The following is a 16,890-nucleotide window of genomic DNA, read 5'->3' on the forward strand; positions in this document are numbered from 1 at the left end:
CCAGCAGGTCTTTCTGCAGTATAGCTGTAGTCAGGAGATGCTGCGGACTCAGGGCATAGAGCAACCCAATTTAAAATGAAGTTCCGGCACCTTAAAGTCTCTCTTGTTGTTCAATGGGAAGCATTGCAGCCATTAGAGACTTCGGTGATTTTTAGGCACCACTTGAGTGGTGAACCACACATCAGAGTTGCAATAACTTTTTACAATAGCTGCAGCTTCTGAGCATTAGGAAAGTCAAGACCCAGTGGTCACTTTGCATCAAGCCCTACAGCTAGAAGGGTCGTTAGTGCAAATAAAACCTTCTGTTGGTTCCTCACCTTCATCAGCATTAGAAATGTAGCCCGAGTGAGCTGGGTATGACCTTGGGCACAATACTCTTTTCTTCATATGGTTGAAACATTTGAAGAAATTAGAGTTTGAGCTTTGTGGCTTGGGGTGGTCTCCCCAGTTGGCACTCTCGGGGGAGGTGAACACACACATACGCACACACGCATGCGCACACACACACTTCAGTGGAGCTTGAGGAGGACAAAAATAAAGAATAAGGGGAGGGTATGGGACTTAGGAGAGGACCTTATCTCCCAAAGACAGCTGATCATACACTTGTTTTGCATGGAGAGATTCTAGTGACAGGTTTGTCGTGCTGGCTTATTATTCCGGTTTAAAGTTATGAATATTAATATAGCAAAGTTATAATTACTTCTATTTTTAATTTATCTAGGAAAGATGCTGCATACACAGTGTTTTAGATGTTAATTGTTTTTTACCGACAGATTGTTACAAGCAAAAGCAGAAATTTGGGTGATTATGGATACGAAAGGAAATTAACATTGAACATCCGTTCAGTGGGAGTTAATGATTCTGGAGAATTCACATGCCAAGCAGAAAACCCTTTTGGAAAAACCAATGCCACAGTAACCTTGAAAGCACTAGGTAAATAGTTCCTGTAGAAATCTTAACATCTCTAAGAGTGGGAGGTGGAAAGTGAGAACACTGGGGAGCCTTCTCTTTCATCTCTTTCCTTTCCCCCAAACTTCAATAAGCAAAGTTGCTTTATTAAAAGGTTATTGCTGACTGGTACCATATGGGATGGCTCAGGAAGTGTTGTGGTGTGTGTGACTACTTTAATTTCTATAACCCTTTGCATGTTGTTGGAATGTGATATTAGAACAACCACCCAACCGTGTTTCCATCTCTCTGGTTTGTCTCATCCTTCCAGGTTTAATTTTAAATTTAATCCAGTCTTAACAAAGCAATTAATTTACCTTTGCTTGGTACTATCCCTATGCTTAAGTAATTTGGCAGCAGAAGCACAAAGCGTACCTTTAATACCTGCCTTCCAAGCATGGGAAATTTTGCTGACATCGGCATGTCAATGTTTTTTACATAGAAGCTATACATGTACCTCTATTTAAAATAATGTGGTGAGGAACATTGCAGAGTGCATAGACAGCATGAAATTGTTCCGGGGCTCACCCCCGTGGTAAACCCACTATCCATCACTTCCACAGGTTTTGGATTGTGTCCCTTAACAGTGAGCAAACTGTCTCCCTCCTCTTGTTTAATAACAGACTCGTTTAGAGTCTACTGTATATTAACTTGGGTGACAGACAGTGCCTTTTGAATTTTAAAGCTGCTGAAACCTGCTAATTCAATAAATTAAGGACAATTAAGGACATGTTGGTATAGTTAATAAGATAATTCTGAAGAAGTCTGCGTAGTTGGCTTCAACTGTTTCAGTTCCTTACCATTCAAGGGTGTAGTAACTGAGGGAAGTGTAGCCTTGGATCCTTTTTCCTTTTCAAGTCTGTTTTTCTGTTGCACAGATACTCCTGCAACATTCCTTGTTTTGCTTTCTTTGGTAACTTAAAGAAAACAGAAGTGTTTGACCTGTGTGGGTCAGATCTTCAGCAGAGTGGCAGAGGTTTGAATGCCCTTAACCTTGCTCTGCCATTTGAGGGGGTAGGGTTCATAAGGACAGGGATGTTTTCCTCTTTTTTTTTTACAGGAGAGACTAAATTCATATGTAAAAGAGTGAAACAGTGTGAAGTATGAAAGAAAATCTTTTCCCCAAGACGAGCAATATGAAAGCTTTTATTGTAAGAGGAGGGAAGTTCTTAACTACAGAAATTCTTAGGACTACTATGTATGCAAATGTGGCTTTAAAAAGAATTGACTTTGGAAGGTCTGGGGGCTAAAATAGAGCATGACATTATAAAAAGTAGATAATAAAGTAACAAGTTTGTATTTAGTAAAATGCAAAGTTTGTATTTAATAAAAAATGCCAGAGAAAAGCTGGAATCTTTCCTTTTCGAGATACTCCCCCTACCCCACCCCCCGCCCAAATTTGACTTAAAATAAACTCTGGCTTCTGGATGCCTTTCACCATTCATTGTCAAACTGACTACATTTACCTGAATTGTGCCAGCTCCCAGGGTCCTGGGAAGTGATGTGTGGTGCGTACTGGAGAGATCCTGGGATTGTATCAGATACTAAATAGCTGTGGTTTTAACGTTAGCCAAAAAGGTTACAATAAATAATGGGTATTTTTGGAAATTTTCCCAATTACTTTTTTTAACAGTTAATTTATCTAAATGTAAACAGTTTCTAAAACTGCATATGGGGGACTGATAGTGCAATCATAAAATTTTATTTGCAGGCTCTTTGGTCCGATTTTGAATCTAAGTTGCATAGGGGATCCTGTATTTATGCAGAAAATAGAAAAAAGCTCTGCGAAGGAGCTAAAAATCTTTAGTTTCCAGATTTAAAACCTTTTTCTCTTTTCTAGCGATGGAGAGCATTTTAGAGCATACCTGTCTGCTGCGAGTTTACTTCATCCTTTCTTCTCCAAAGCATCTGTCAAGTGCTCTGGCAGCTCCATATGCTTTCACCAAGCCCCGCTGGCTCTGGTTTTCCAGAGCTCAGGTGCCCAGCTGGCCACAGCAGTTTGATTACTAGAAAGTGAGAAGAAGCAGGGATCAGAGATTGACTTTTGGTCTAAATTCAAGCTCTCTCAGTAAATGTGTTTCCTTGTAATTGCAATCTGCCTGTCAAACTGATAATTCCCGTATGAATTTGTGTAATAGGACTGAAAAATTTGCCTTTTCAAAGTGAATAATCCTGAAGCTGATGAGTTTATTAATGAAATTGAAATCACTGCGGTAAGGATGCTGCTCCACATGATATTTTGGAGCGGAACTGCACAATGATAAATGGTATCTGCCAAATAAAAGATTAAGACCCAGCAGTGGATGCACAGAAATGCCTTAGTTTAAGACAATTGGTATCCAGGCCTGTGGACTTAGCACATTTTTCTCTAATTACAGTTTTCAGTAGCTTCATTTGTAATGTTGTTCTTAATTACACTTGACAAAGAAACCTTAAATACTCTAGTATATTGTCATAAATTATCAATTGATCTTGCTTTTTTCTTAGTGTTTCTTTTATACCAGACAGTTAGCAACTCTGATTTTTGGAAAAAATATAAATCCTTGAGTAGAATCAAAGACGTGCTTGCATTTTTCCAAAAGCAAATAGGGTGTATTTATCACCAGAAGACAGAATTATTTCTGTTAAGGCACTCAGGGGTCCTTTAAGTCCTGTGCCTCATTGCTATATATAGCTAGTGGCCTTGGTTTTGGCAGGTGAGGGTTCAAGTTCTGCTTTGTAGATGAGGTTTCCTGTTTCACAGTTGGATGTTTGATCACTGATCTTGAAGTAGTCTTAAGTGTGGTTAGAGCCCTGACAATCTTCTAAATGGCCCTGAAATTGTTTTTCTTCTCCTCTTATGGCCGTCAGCTAAAGGATTTGTCCGTTTGTTTGCATCAATGAATACCACAATAGATATAAATGCAGGACAAAATGGAAATTTAACAGTTGAATATGAGGCATATCCAAAACCGAAGGAAGAAGTCTGGACGTACATGAACGAAACATTACAGAATTCATCAGACCATTATGTCAAGTTCAAGACTGTGGGCAATAACAGGTAATAAGAGTGACTGTAAGTGCTATCAATTTCACTTTGGAACAGCAAACTAGAGTCTGCTGTGGAAAGAGGAAAGTGGAGATGGTGAGAAAATTGTGATTATAAAAGATCTTGTAGTATGCGTGGCTTACCACAGTAACCGGTGCAAAAGTCTGCTAACCTAGATTTGGAGTAGTGTTGAGCTAACCACACCATCTGAGAACCAGTGTGCCACATACTCACGACTCACCTACAAGATGCCATTCCTGCCCAATAAGCAAAAATAAGAATTTAAAGTTCTCTGTGTGCAGAGACTCCCTCTACCACCACAGCAGAGCCCAATGCTCTGGACAAAAGCTTATGCTTTTTCTTCTGCTGTGCACTGTTCTTTCCTGAGCCCTGGTCTTCCAAAAATCCAGTGAAGCACCTAGCATGTGTGGCCTGGGTTGTGTATCTGGGTTCCTTCCTCAGCGAGAAAAGGAGCAGGGGTCTGAGCCTGGTGCTGAGCTGTCACCCGGGCACACATTCTAACACCCTGGTGTTAGAAGTGGCAAAACTTTTGGATGCTGTAGTCCAAGGGCAGTCGTAATGCAAGATAAGAGTGTCTGCATGGACAGCGTCTGCAGAAGACAACAGCACGCTAATAATTCACTCCTTAGCTTACACGCATCAATTGCCTGTTCACTGCAAGTTGTGAGGATCAGTAATGCTTAATTTTTTTCTTTACAGTTATACAAGTGAACTTCACCTTACCCGATTAAAAGGAACAGAAGGAGGCATTTACACATTTTTTGTGTCCAATTCTGATGCCAGCTCCTCTGTAACATTTAATGTCTATGTGAAAAGTAAGTAAAGTGAACAGTCTGAAATATTTCATTATCACAGTCATTGTATTTTATACAACATAATGTATGCACAAGATGTCACAGTGTGGTTCAGCATATGAGAGGCTTTCTGAAGTGAAGCACATGCTGGAAAACTATTTAAATGTCAAGATATAAAAGTGCAGAGTACTTACACAAATCCACCTACTATCCAGCGTGACCTTACATTCTAGCGAATGTATTCCAGAGGTTACCAGAGAGCAGCTAGATAGTTTATACAGGAAAAAAGCTGTAGCACCTGGAAGCACGATCTGAAAAATAAGCATCTACCATAAACCTTTGATAATTTAAGGTGGAGCAGGATATACAGGGATTATAATTTGCATTTTTGGCAGTCAAGTTAAGCTATTAATTGTCTTTAATTTGTTTGAGTTGGATGCAGAGTTTGAAAGCTTGTCAGGAGAATTACTCACTTGTGGCTTTTGGCATCTAAATACTTCTGTATAATAATATAGATCACCATTGTTTTAGAGAAACTGCATAGCTTTACAGACGCATGTGCTGTCATCTTTGGGGCGTGCTTGTTAAAAAAGAGCATCGGTCTCAGTTCCAAACAGTGTTCTTCAAGACAAAAGCTAAACTTTAAAATGAATTCAATGAAACCTTCAGGAAACCCTGTCCTTCTTAGCAGAGCCATCCTGTTAGAGCATTTCATGCTCTCAGCAGACAAATATTGGCAGCTGCTAAAGGCCAAGCTTAAGGAAAATTAAACCAGGAGGGAACTGCAGGCAAACTGGAGAAACTAAGGTGACGTAGACAATGATGCCTTCAAGCCCAGCGGGAGGAACTGTATAGAAAGTGAGTGAATGTGCTGCAAATACAGTTCTGTGTTGCTGCTCTGCTTCTCCAGGCATAGGTTTATGCAGAGGACTGTTGAGACTTCCACAAATGCCCCAAATCCTAGATGTTAATTTCTGAATTCTTCTTATTTATCACTTAACATCAACATTTGTAGTGTCACTATTAGCAATGCCATAGTTCGGGTCTAGAAATATCACTTGGTCTCCTTTCAGCTTCCTTCATCTGTGAATGTTGTCATTTGTATTCTTGTGCCTTTTCCATTTCCTAGCTGTCATTTCTGAGATGAGGGCACTGGCAACCTCAGATGTCCTTTGCCTCCGTGGATGAGTGTGGGTTACAGTCACAAGGGATAATTCTACTATTTTACAGATTAGCGAGGCAAATTGTTGAGCCAGAAGTTTAATTTCTGGGAAGGAATGGAAGAAATTGCAGGCTGCCTGTGGAACTGTCAGTTCACACGAGGCTGGATGGTGTTTTTGACTTGCAGCATCATATGTGTGCTTGGAGCGAGGGGCTGTTCATGGTCCTCCCAGCTCTCCCAAGCTCTGCAGGCTGCTTGGGAGCAGTCTGGGCACAAGAACTAAAAAAAAAAACAACCCACAGTTTTTTCATCATCAGGTGTCAGTTCTTGGTGCAGAGCTCCATGTTGCCGCTTTTGAGGAACATGCTGTTTGATAAAAGCTGAAAATCCCTGTAGATCATGGTTAGGAAATCAGACTAGGAAGAACATGGTGAAGCAGGATGGCCAAGGCAAGAGAGAGCATACAGTTTAGTTTTTCTGAATGGCTTGTCCATACAACCAGCAGTATACAAGTCTTCTTCCCTCTTGCTTCAACTACTGGTCTTGTAAGTAGTAAGATCAGTCTTGGGATGCAATGAGGACATTTAAGCAGTCTCAAGAGCTCACGTTACCATGTGCTATGTCCCTGGGTGGACTGCAGCCATTGCCGAAGCAGATGGATTTGGCACACTTGACTCAAAAAGAGTTTCTTTTGGCATTTAGACTAAGCTCCTGCAAGTATTTTTTTTGTTTGGAAAAGAGGAGGTGAAATAGATTGATCCTTCTAGGGGTTTGGTTTTAGGAAAACTGACCTGTTTTCAGTGGCTTGTAAAATGGTCATCGTTTAGGTATGAAACACAAAGTGCACGACAACGTACCAAATTATTTGACATAGCGGAGTAACTGCCAAAGGTGAGTCGTGTGGGTGGGTCAGATCCTGATCTAATGGTGCATCCTGACCTGGCATTGTTGTCAGCGGGAATTTCACATAAATTGCTGAGATGTAGCTCATGATGTTTACACATCTAGCTTGGGCAAGTAATCAGCAGAAAGTAATCAAACAGGTAAAACAGGATTCATAATCAGGAGAATGTCTTCACATAAACAAAAATCGATGCTGAAGCATTTGCTGAAAGGAGTGAAAAACGCAGTGTAGAAATACTTACCTTGGATTTAAACACATTTAGCAATTGCATATGCTAATCTGAAACAATACTAAATTGCTTTAAAAAAAAAAAGAGAAGTAGTAATTCATAGTAAATGTGACATAAAGTAAGGAAGGAAGGAGCTCTGAAATTAGGAGCCAAAAAGAAAATTACAACTTGACAAGCAGCATGCTAAACTAAGTTACAATTAAGAAATTGTAGAAATCTCCAGAGTGGCAAGGTACAGCATGTCTAGCAATTAGTAGAGGAATCTTCCAACTAGTATCTGATTTTAGTGAAAAATAATATCTGGGCATAATTACAGTCAACAAAATATTATCTATGCAGTTGGGGCTCATGCTGCAAAGAGAAAACTGGTCATGGTATTATAGATCGATCACGTGAAGCCGAGCTCAGCGGTTTTCCTGTCATTGGACTATGCAGTGAACAAATGAGGAGTCACCATGATATCATAAAAAGGTTTGTTCCAGTCCAGAAAATGTAGCTCCAGGAGGAAAGCCCTCTCCCTTTGACTGCGATGACAGACAATACCTATTAAGTGTTACTTTTTAGACATTTACTTTGTTAACGATGAAGAAAAGGAAATCAGTAATAGAAAGCAATTAAATGCATAATGTTATTATACAGAGCATTGAATTAAAATAGGAATGACCTCTTATAAATCATCTTTGATACATTCAGAATCAACATTAATAAAAGCTGAAAAGCAGTTAATAGACTTAGTGAAATTAGAAGTTGAAGACATCTAATGACTGATTATGGAAGGCAATATGCATATATGACGAGCAGTGTAATGAAACATTAAATATTTAAAGGGTTAAAGCCAAAACAGTAAGCAAAGTCTAATCATTAAGAGCCTGTCTGACGCGAGGGGTAATTAGGCAGTGAAAGTCATAAAATCTAGCACAGTAAAATCTCTTTTAAAAAGAAGATGCTCGGTGACAGCTTGGCATCTGTTTGCGCAAGCCAGTCCATCTTTGCTCCAGCATCCCCTGGAGCACCTAGGCTGGTGGGTGAGGAGGATGCTCTGGCTGCCAGAAAGGGGTGCAGGTGCTGAGACACGCGCATGGCCCGAGCCGGCGAACGGCACAGCCCAGGGGGACGGCAGTAGCAGCCACCTCCGTCCCCTTGGGTACGGTCTGCGGGGGACTCTTTGCAGCCACAAGCGAAACGCATCCCGTAGTTTCTCTGAGCCGGAGAGGCTTGGGAGCCCTCCGTGCTGGTGGGGAGATGCTGATCGCGCTAATCGCCACATCAAAGCACTTCGCCAGGCACATCACGGGTAGAGCTGCTCTCAGGTCGGCGTTTCGGAGGCTGCTGACGGCATGCTCACCTTCCCATGGCACCAGGGCCGGACCACTCTGCCCGGGATGCTGGAGGCGTTAACGCTGCGCGGCATCTCGTCTCCCTCTGCTGCTGCAGGATGAGTCCCCGTGGAATCGTGGCCGTGTAGACAGGCTTTTATCGCGCTAGGTCTTTACAGCGGAAAAAGCCTGACTACGTGGGCATTTTTGTTTCCCTCACTCAAAGAAGGAAGATGGTAGATGCAGCCCAACTCTGGCACAATATTTTTTTCAGGGCTTAATGTTCATATCCCTTTTATATTTGATTTTTCATTTCTTTCATTTCTTGAGTTACATTGCGTAGTAACGTTGCCTAAAACGTAGCATATACCTAAACAAGTGCCACATGGGTAGTAGATTAGCTAATTACAATTTCACAATCCAGCCATTTTGATAGGAGTTTCGGAAATGTGAATTATATGTATTCCATGAGACTGACGCTAGGTGAAATGCTGTGCACTGTCAAAAAGTTCCTCACCAAATGAGTAATGCTGAAGATCCGTCTCAACATTTTGCAACAATGTTTGGTTCTTGGTGGTTTGCATAAAACACAACATGCGGATTTAGAAATGAAAGAACATTCAGTTCCTGTAACATGAGTCATGAGGAGATGCTATGTGATTGAGAATATACGTGTGCTTTATTGGCTCTAATTTAATCAGCAAGTAGAATATTCATTAAAAACTAACAGCGTGCAGTCTTTGTACATGGATTTTATCTGAAATAAATCTGTGTTTTCCCACTGTCGTCTATACAGCTTCACTACTTTCTAGAATATTAGTTCATTATTTCTGTAAAGTTGTATTAACTGATAATGGACTCTTAACTTGTACCTGTCAGGTGAGCAGCATCGTTGCAATATAGTCTGTTTTTTCCATTAACTTTTTTTTCTGGGTGATTTTGCAAGGAATCTAAGGTAGTTATGGGGAATAGGGCCTCAAATTCAAGTTTCGCCAAGAAAAAACATCTCACTGTGTTGGTGGTGGTTGGAAAGACATTAGACTAATGACTGTAAAATCTGTCTGATCGCTCAGGTTTCCTGCCATACTTGAAACAGCAGCTCCTGAACCAACTGCAGGACTAGCTCCAGTGCAGGACGTGGCAGCAGGCATTGGCTGTCTAGATTGGTTTCTAAAGTACCACAGCAGTCACGAATTATCATTTGGAAAGCTAATATGTTCAGCCAAATATTAGTTTCCTCTGCGTGCAATGTTTCAAAGAGTCAGTCAGTCAGACACTTCAGTAGCGGTATCTTAGAGGGACGTACGTCCTCTGTGGGGTCGGGGAGGTTTGCGCTGGTTGCCTTGCACTGTAGTTCCTTTTCTGGCTGCAGTGGTAATATTTAATACACAGGGCAGATGTAAGAGAGATGTGGTTTGACAGATTTAGTACGCTTATAACTGTGAAGAAACTGTCACTTTTACAGGCGGGTAAGGTCATGCTGTGCAGGAACAGGAACCGCACTGTTGTTCTAAGCACACACTTCTTGGGGCTGTTTAAGCTCTGGGCTTTGCTGGTTTAGGATCTTTCATCAAACCAAATACTCAGTGGAGGTAAGGTATTCTTCTGAAATCCAGCCCAAGCATTCAGTGTAAGAACTGATATTTTTACAGATGGTCAGTGCTTGCAGGACACCAGTTCAGACCTGGACACCCTTGAACATGTGAAGCTGTGTTCACCTGAATAATTCCACGAACAACGATGCACATGAGTTGCTGGGGTGAAGAGCAAATGGCAATGCAAATTCTGTGTTCCCCTAACGTGTGACTCTTATTTTTGTTTATTGCAGCAAAACCAGAGATTCTCACTCTGGATATACTTAGCAATGGTATTCTCCAGTGTGTAGCAGCTGGATTCCCAGCCCCTACCATATACTGGTATTTTTGCCCAGGAACTGAGCAGAGGTGAGTTAAGTAAACCAGAGTTCCCAAAGGTTATTCTAGATGCAACACACTCAATTTATAATTAAAAATTAAGAACATAAAATGACTCGGTAACAGTTATGTTCAGATGTTGCATCACTGTTTTCATAATTTTTGGCATTGCATTATTTGCAGTGGTTTGAGGGAAGGCAGAGGTATGTTTCATTATTCCCCTTTGCATTCTGTCCTTGCAAGGGAAATAACCAACATTTTCTGCTGTGGAAAAGTAAAAGCCAAACTTTCTCTGTGCTGCAAGCTAGCTAAGGTTTGTATCAGTTTGGCCGCAAATGACACATGTTCTGTATGCAGTTTCACAGAATGACAGTCACAGCATCACTTGTGAATATGGCTGTTATCTTTTGTTTTATTGTGTAATGATATAACTTTTCAAGGCATAAAGTAATTAGATTTCTATTCACATGAAGCATATCACAAGTAAACAAGTCCGGAGTTACTATGAATAAAACCTGATATCTAGTTACCACATTTCTAAAAAGACTGTAGAGTTTCACTGTGAAGTAAGCATTTGTGAAGCAGGTTTTACAGGGTTTTTTTGAGTTCCACCATGGTTGTAGATCTCATACTAGCAAGTCATGGGTCTCCCACCCGCGTAATTTGTTTTATGCCTAAAATAATTGTTATTTCATTAATGTTTTTCAATAGCACTTTTTTTAATCTTAATTGCATGCTCATATAGTAATGACGTGACATATGAAGGAGAGGCAGCATCTTGAGAGAACAGAACTGGCTATTTTCTGGCTGTGTATAAACTTGATGGTGTTGTGTGTACATCATGGATTTTTTTTGCGCTGTAATAAAGCGCTGCTTAGGGGAAGTTTTCAAGAGCAGGTAATAGACCACAACTGCTCAAAGCTGAAGTTGGAGATGCGGGTTGAATGGTACAAAACCCGTAGTGGACTGAGAGGCCCATAGGTATCTCTAGCCAAAGGCAAACGCAAAGACCTCATCGTGTCCAGCTGGGTCAGGCTTGGTGTATGTATTCATTTCACCCACTGCACAGAAGACAATGAGACATCGTGAGCAGGCTAATTTTCGAGGATAAGATCTTCAGCTGAACCCCTTTGTAGAGCGGTGTTATTTAGTTATCTGATGGTCTGGCAGTGACTATCTGCCTCAGCAGCAGAACCTGTCATTCATTCCAGGTAGCAATCCATGGCAGGTAATTGTCAGTATTGTTTCTCCCAGGTGTTTTGATTCACCGACAATATCCCCTATGGATGTCAAAATCAGTTACACAAATTCATCAGTGCCGTCGTTTGAACGAATCCTGGTTGAAAGCACCATTAACGCCAGCATGTTGAGGAGCACTGGCACCGTGTGCTGCGAGGCCTCCAGCAATGGGGACAAGAGCTCTGCTTTCTTCAACTTTGCTATTAAAGGTAATGGCTGGAGTGAATGAGGCCATAAAATGTGGGTGCCGTTCAGTTCTTTCTGTAAGAGGATTTTAAGTGGTTTACCTTTGCCATAAGAAAGTTTACGGTACTGTATAATGTATTGCGCTACATGTTCTGCCTGTCAAAGCATTGCTTCAATTTTTCACTGAATACTGTGGTATGGTCTTTTTACAGCTCCAGATCTGCAGTGCAGCAGGTAGCTAGTTTTATTCTGTCTGTGCAGCACAGGGGCAAACCACCTACAGCATTACACTGGCTTTCCCTCTCTCCCTCCCTTTTCTTTTCCTGCTGTTGTCTTGACTATTTAGGCCATCACTTTTTTTTCTAGGAAAGACTGCTTTTTTTTAATTTTTTTACAATGTCTCAGGAAATATGCGGTCCCGAACTTGCCTAGAGCCTAAGGGCCCTGCTGTTGTAAAAGAAGTAACAACAACATACTGTAAAAGGGCTTACGAGTTTTATAGCAGTATTTGTGGGTTTGTGGGGGGAAAAAAGCACTAGAACATAGATGCCTCGAAATGTGTTTGTAAATCTGTGCCCTTCTTTGAAAATCAAATGTTCTGCTGCTGCTTTTTTCTCTGTTACACCCGGATATAACATATAAACAAATAAGCCAGGTTTGGGGCAGATGGGTTTTACTGGAATGGTATTCCTTTGCTACTCAGCATAACCTCTACTTGTAAAGACTGTGCTGTAGAGATCATACTTGGGGGGAGGGGGGGAGAAAAGAAGTTAGGACTTCAGAAAAAGGCTTCTTTCTTTAACCTAACTTGACTGAGATCATGCAAACCCCTTGCATTAATTGATCTTGGCGTCACGCCTCCAGAATTGATGAAACTGAGACTCCCAAGGCAACAAACTGGATGGTTTCTGTGCCAGCTCTGTCCCCCACAGCTCATTCAGGAAAGCCATTCTGATGTACCTGGAGCACATCTGGGAAAGTCAAAACCCCAAACCGTCTTTCACAAGGAAGAACCAAGGAAAGGTTTTCACCTACGTCTTTTTAAGATAGTTTGCTTGTTCAGTATTTAAGCAGAATTTTCTTTGTTTCTTTCCAGAACAAATCCGTACCCATACCCTTTTCACCCCTTTACTAATTGCGTTTGGAGTCGCTGCAGGACTGTTGTGCATCATAGTCATGATCCTCGTGTACATACATTTGCAGGTAAAATCAGAAGCCCCTTTGCCTGGGTTAGGAAAGCCTGTGAGCTGCCTGTGGAGGCTTCGGTAGTGACAGCCATTCCCTTTCTTTTCCAGAAACCCAAATATGAAGTTCAATGGAAAGTTGTTGAAGAAATAAATGGAAACAACTATGTTTACATAGACCCGACACAACTTCCTTATGATCACAAATGGGAATTTCCTAGAAACCGGTTGAGTTTTGGTTAGTTTAGATTTATTTAACTTCATCTGCAAGGTGAAACCTTCAGGTCTCAGATGAGACTTTGGTCAAACACAGCAGTGTTTTGTCAAAAACATGTTGTGCAATAATGCAAATAGTGATAATTGCTCATACTTACCTTGGGACAAAAAGCAAGCAGGCATATCTACAATAGCTTCCTTGATATCATAAAATAAAATGTTGAACTCTTCAGGAAGAAGTGCTCCAAGTCGTTACAGACTATATTGTTTTGCTTTACTAGGTAAAACCCTTGGTGCTGGAGCTTTTGGAAAAGTTGTTGAAGCCACTGCTTATGGTCTGTTTAAATCTGATGCTGCTATGACAGTAGCAGTAAAGATGTTGAAAAGTAAGTTGCTCTAATATACTGTACAATTTTTTCTTACTTCCTTCTGGTCGGTGTGTTACGTACTGAACATTGTGCTTTGCCTTGCAGCAAGTGCCCATTTAACAGAAAGAGAAGCCTTGATGTCAGAGCTTAAAGTGCTGAGTTACCTTGGAAACCACATTAATATCGTGAATCTGCTTGGAGCTTGCACTATTGGAGGTGGGGTTATCAATAGATTATTGATTATTTCTGTTCCTTTTGTGTTGCCAGAAGGAGGAACCTTGTGAAGAAGTATCCAGTGCTGCTAAAAATAGAAATCTTAAATACATTTCTTGCTTATGCAGGTTGCAGATCATCATGAATATCACCTGTGAATTACTGAAACTAGATTTTAGGCTTATCCTAAAAGCAGTAAGGAGACCCCTGTAGCTGCAGCTAAACAGGAAGGTTGCTGTCGTTCTCTTTCATGTGAGCCATTGTGCACTTTCTTCTTGAGAGATGACAAAAAATGAGTTTTTTCCTCAACCACACTTTCTCACGAATGAGAAAAGATACGTGAACTGGCTCCTTGTTGGTATCCAAGGTGAAGTCAACAGGCCTGTCTTGTATAGTCTTCCAGCCTTCTGTTTAAACTGTAAATGTATCTGGTAAGGCACCACTGAATTTACAAATTCTAAGCAGCAGAAAGTTGAGAAAAAGGATTTTCCAAATAAACTATTGCGCAACCAAAGTGTTTCACATTTAATATTAACTTAATAAGTTTGTGTTCATACATAGTAAAAGCTACAAAACAGCTGAAGCGTCAATGCAGAAAGTTACAGACCTGTATTTTTAATTTATGTGCATTTTAATATGAAAGATGGTGTTGCTTCTTACACAAATATTTGCTCTTTTAAGTTTTTGCTTCATTTTTCAAAGAAAAGGAGCTTGTAAAAATTCATAGTTTTAGACAGAGGCAAAACATTTCTGGCTTTCACATTTAATGATTTAAAAATAGGATGAAACAGTTTTGTTTAAGCAGTCAACAAAGTAGACTTACTGGCCTGAATGCATGACTGTGTCACAGCGGAAAAAATGTGGCATCTGTAAGAAAATCCCACCACAAACACTGCTTTTGCTATTACAAAAGCTATAATTTTTAACTGCAGAAAAATGGAAATAAACTAGTGAGGTTAGGAAACGGTGGTACAGAATAACCTTACAGATGAAATAACACGCAGTGCAATTACATATTCAAGGGCCATAGCTGGAGTCATTCACTCAGAAAACATATATTTGATCTATAAACATCCGTGCTGGAGATGACTTGATTCTCCTTTCCGATTTCATTTTAATATTCTGAAGACCTTGTGCAATGTAGTTTTCTGTCGCAGCAGGCTGTTCTGTTTGAATGATTTTTCCTATTATACTGCAGAATATAACACTCTACATCATTTCCAAAACATTACTGAAGGAGTGTGAAGCTCTACTGTAAACAGAAGTGAATCAAAAGGATTAATGTTTGAAGCTTGAATTACTCTAACGTTTGGAACAAATAACTTCCTTCAGGAAGTGAGCAAAATCAAACAGAAGTGTCTGGCCAGAAACATTATCACGTGAAGAAAGAGAAAAAGACTTATTTGTTTAATTTTTGTACAATGCAATGCTATTGAGGCAGGGAAAATTAATTGGGAGTGACACAGCTTTATCTGGACCATAGTTGCTGATCTGTGAAAGGGAAGATGCTGGGTTACTTTTCTGTAACTTTTCAAGTCTAGACAGTGATAGGCAGTATGATTTTTAATAGCCCAGCCTGTGTGCTTGGCTGAGTGCTGTCTTTATGTAAGGTTTTCTGCTTTAAAAACAATACTCACCTGCTTTCTAAACCTCACATACAACTACAGGTCCCACTCTGGTGATTACAGAATATTGCTGCTATGGTGATCTTTTAAATTTTCTGAGACGGAAACGTGATTCATTTATTTGTCCAAAACATGAAGAACATGCAGAAACAGCAGTTTACGAGAACCTTTTGCATCAGGCAGAGCCTGCGGCGTAAGTATGACCTGCTGAAATTACTTGTGTTTTTAGAAGATCGGGAAGGAGGAGATATCAAAGTTTATTAGGGATAAGCGATCTGGAGAAACCTTTCATGCAGCAGGCTTTGAAAATTCTTTGCTGTGCAAGGAAACAATTTAATTAAAGAGACGATTTGTACAGTGGGTGGTTTATTCTAACACAGCACTATTGCTTGTATACACTCTCTGTTTTACTTCTTTATCAAATTTCCTGTAGTTATTTCATGCAACTCCTTGGCTCCAATCTTTGTACGTATTTGTGTTTATCGTTCCTGTTAAACATTGGCAGTGCTCATTTAGCAGCTTGAATGACAATTCCCCCAGTGTTGGGGTGTTAATACTCTGAGCTCCTCTAAGTTCCTGCCTTCAGAAATGACTTCTTACAAAATCAGTCCAGCACCTTACAATATCACAGGCAAGCTGCCACCGATAGCTCGCTAAATTTTGTGATGACACGACCCATGTCACGATTCTGAGATTGCTCTTGTACTTAGGTTTTTTTAAGTTACTTCATCTGTATATTTTTAACCGCTCTGTTTTAGATACCAGCCCAGAGCTCTTTCCAAGTACGTTTCCAAGCAGATTTCCTGCTCGCTCCTTCCCTTTGCGAAGTGAGGGAGACATAGCTTACCAAAACGTAGGGCCTGTTACAATACCTGCCCATTTTTATTAGTAGTCTGTTTATTGCCCCAGTGGGCCCATTACTTTGTGTTAGCAGACACAAAAGAACTGGGCAGGCCCTTAGGAGGTGGTAAAGTCCTATGTCCCAGCAGGACATAGTACTGGTGAAACTGTTTGTGCCGTGGTAATATACGGATAGCTGGTGACGCCCCAGAGAGGTTGGGACCACTGAGGTGATGAACACAAAGCTATGATTTGCTATTGGAGGTGTGCCCTCTTTTCAGTGAAGGAATCTCACTGTTTGAGCACATTTTGTGAATTGAGGTATTAATGACAGAGTATTTACCAAATTCTCATATTGGTATTTAGTGCAAAGTTGCAGCTGCTAAATGTGTGTCGTGGTTAAACCCCCGCCATCAACTAAGCACCCTGCAGCTGCTCCCTCACTTTCCGCCCACCCAGTGGGATGGGAGAGAGAATCAGGGAAAAAAAACCAACAAAACCTCATGGGTTGAAACAAAGTCAGTTTAATAGGACAGAAAAGAAGAAAATAATAATTATAATAATAGTAATAATAGAATGACAGTAATGATAATAAAAGAATTGGAATATACAAAAAGCACAATGCAATTGCTCGCCACTCGCTGACTGATGCCCAGTTAGTTCCCGAGCAGAGATCCACCCCCCCCACCCCCCCCCGCGCACCC

General features: G+C 40.7%; 1 protein-coding gene across 1 annotated transcript in view; it reads left to right on the plus strand.

The window, feature by feature from the left end:
* The window catches only part of KIT (v-kit Hardy-Zuckerman 4 feline sarcoma viral oncogene homolog), a 46,949-nt gene that overhangs the window by 17,664 nt on the left and 12,395 nt on the right, over nucleotides 1-16,890 (plus strand). The window contains exons 7-16 of the mRNA XM_010574569.1: nucleotides 774-933; nucleotides 3,799-3,988; nucleotides 4,697-4,812; nucleotides 10,231-10,345; nucleotides 11,570-11,763; nucleotides 12,837-12,943; nucleotides 13,036-13,162; nucleotides 13,422-13,526; nucleotides 13,614-13,724; nucleotides 15,389-15,539. Of these exons, the coding sequence (XP_010572871.1) occupies nucleotides 774-933; nucleotides 3,799-3,988; nucleotides 4,697-4,812; nucleotides 10,231-10,345; nucleotides 11,570-11,763; nucleotides 12,837-12,943; nucleotides 13,036-13,162; nucleotides 13,422-13,526; nucleotides 13,614-13,724; nucleotides 15,389-15,539 (1,376 nt within the window). The remainder of the gene's footprint in view (nucleotides 1-773; nucleotides 934-3,798; nucleotides 3,989-4,696; nucleotides 4,813-10,230; nucleotides 10,346-11,569; nucleotides 11,764-12,836; nucleotides 12,944-13,035; nucleotides 13,163-13,421; nucleotides 13,527-13,613; nucleotides 13,725-15,388; nucleotides 15,540-16,890) is intronic.

This window comes from Haliaeetus leucocephalus, unplaced genomic scaffold (genome assembly GCF_000737465.1).
Source record: "Haliaeetus leucocephalus isolate CR32 unplaced genomic scaffold, Haliaeetus_leucocephalus-4.0 Scaffold439, whole genome shotgun sequence".
Taxonomy (NCBI): domain Eukaryota; kingdom Metazoa; phylum Chordata; class Aves; order Accipitriformes; family Accipitridae; genus Haliaeetus; species Haliaeetus leucocephalus.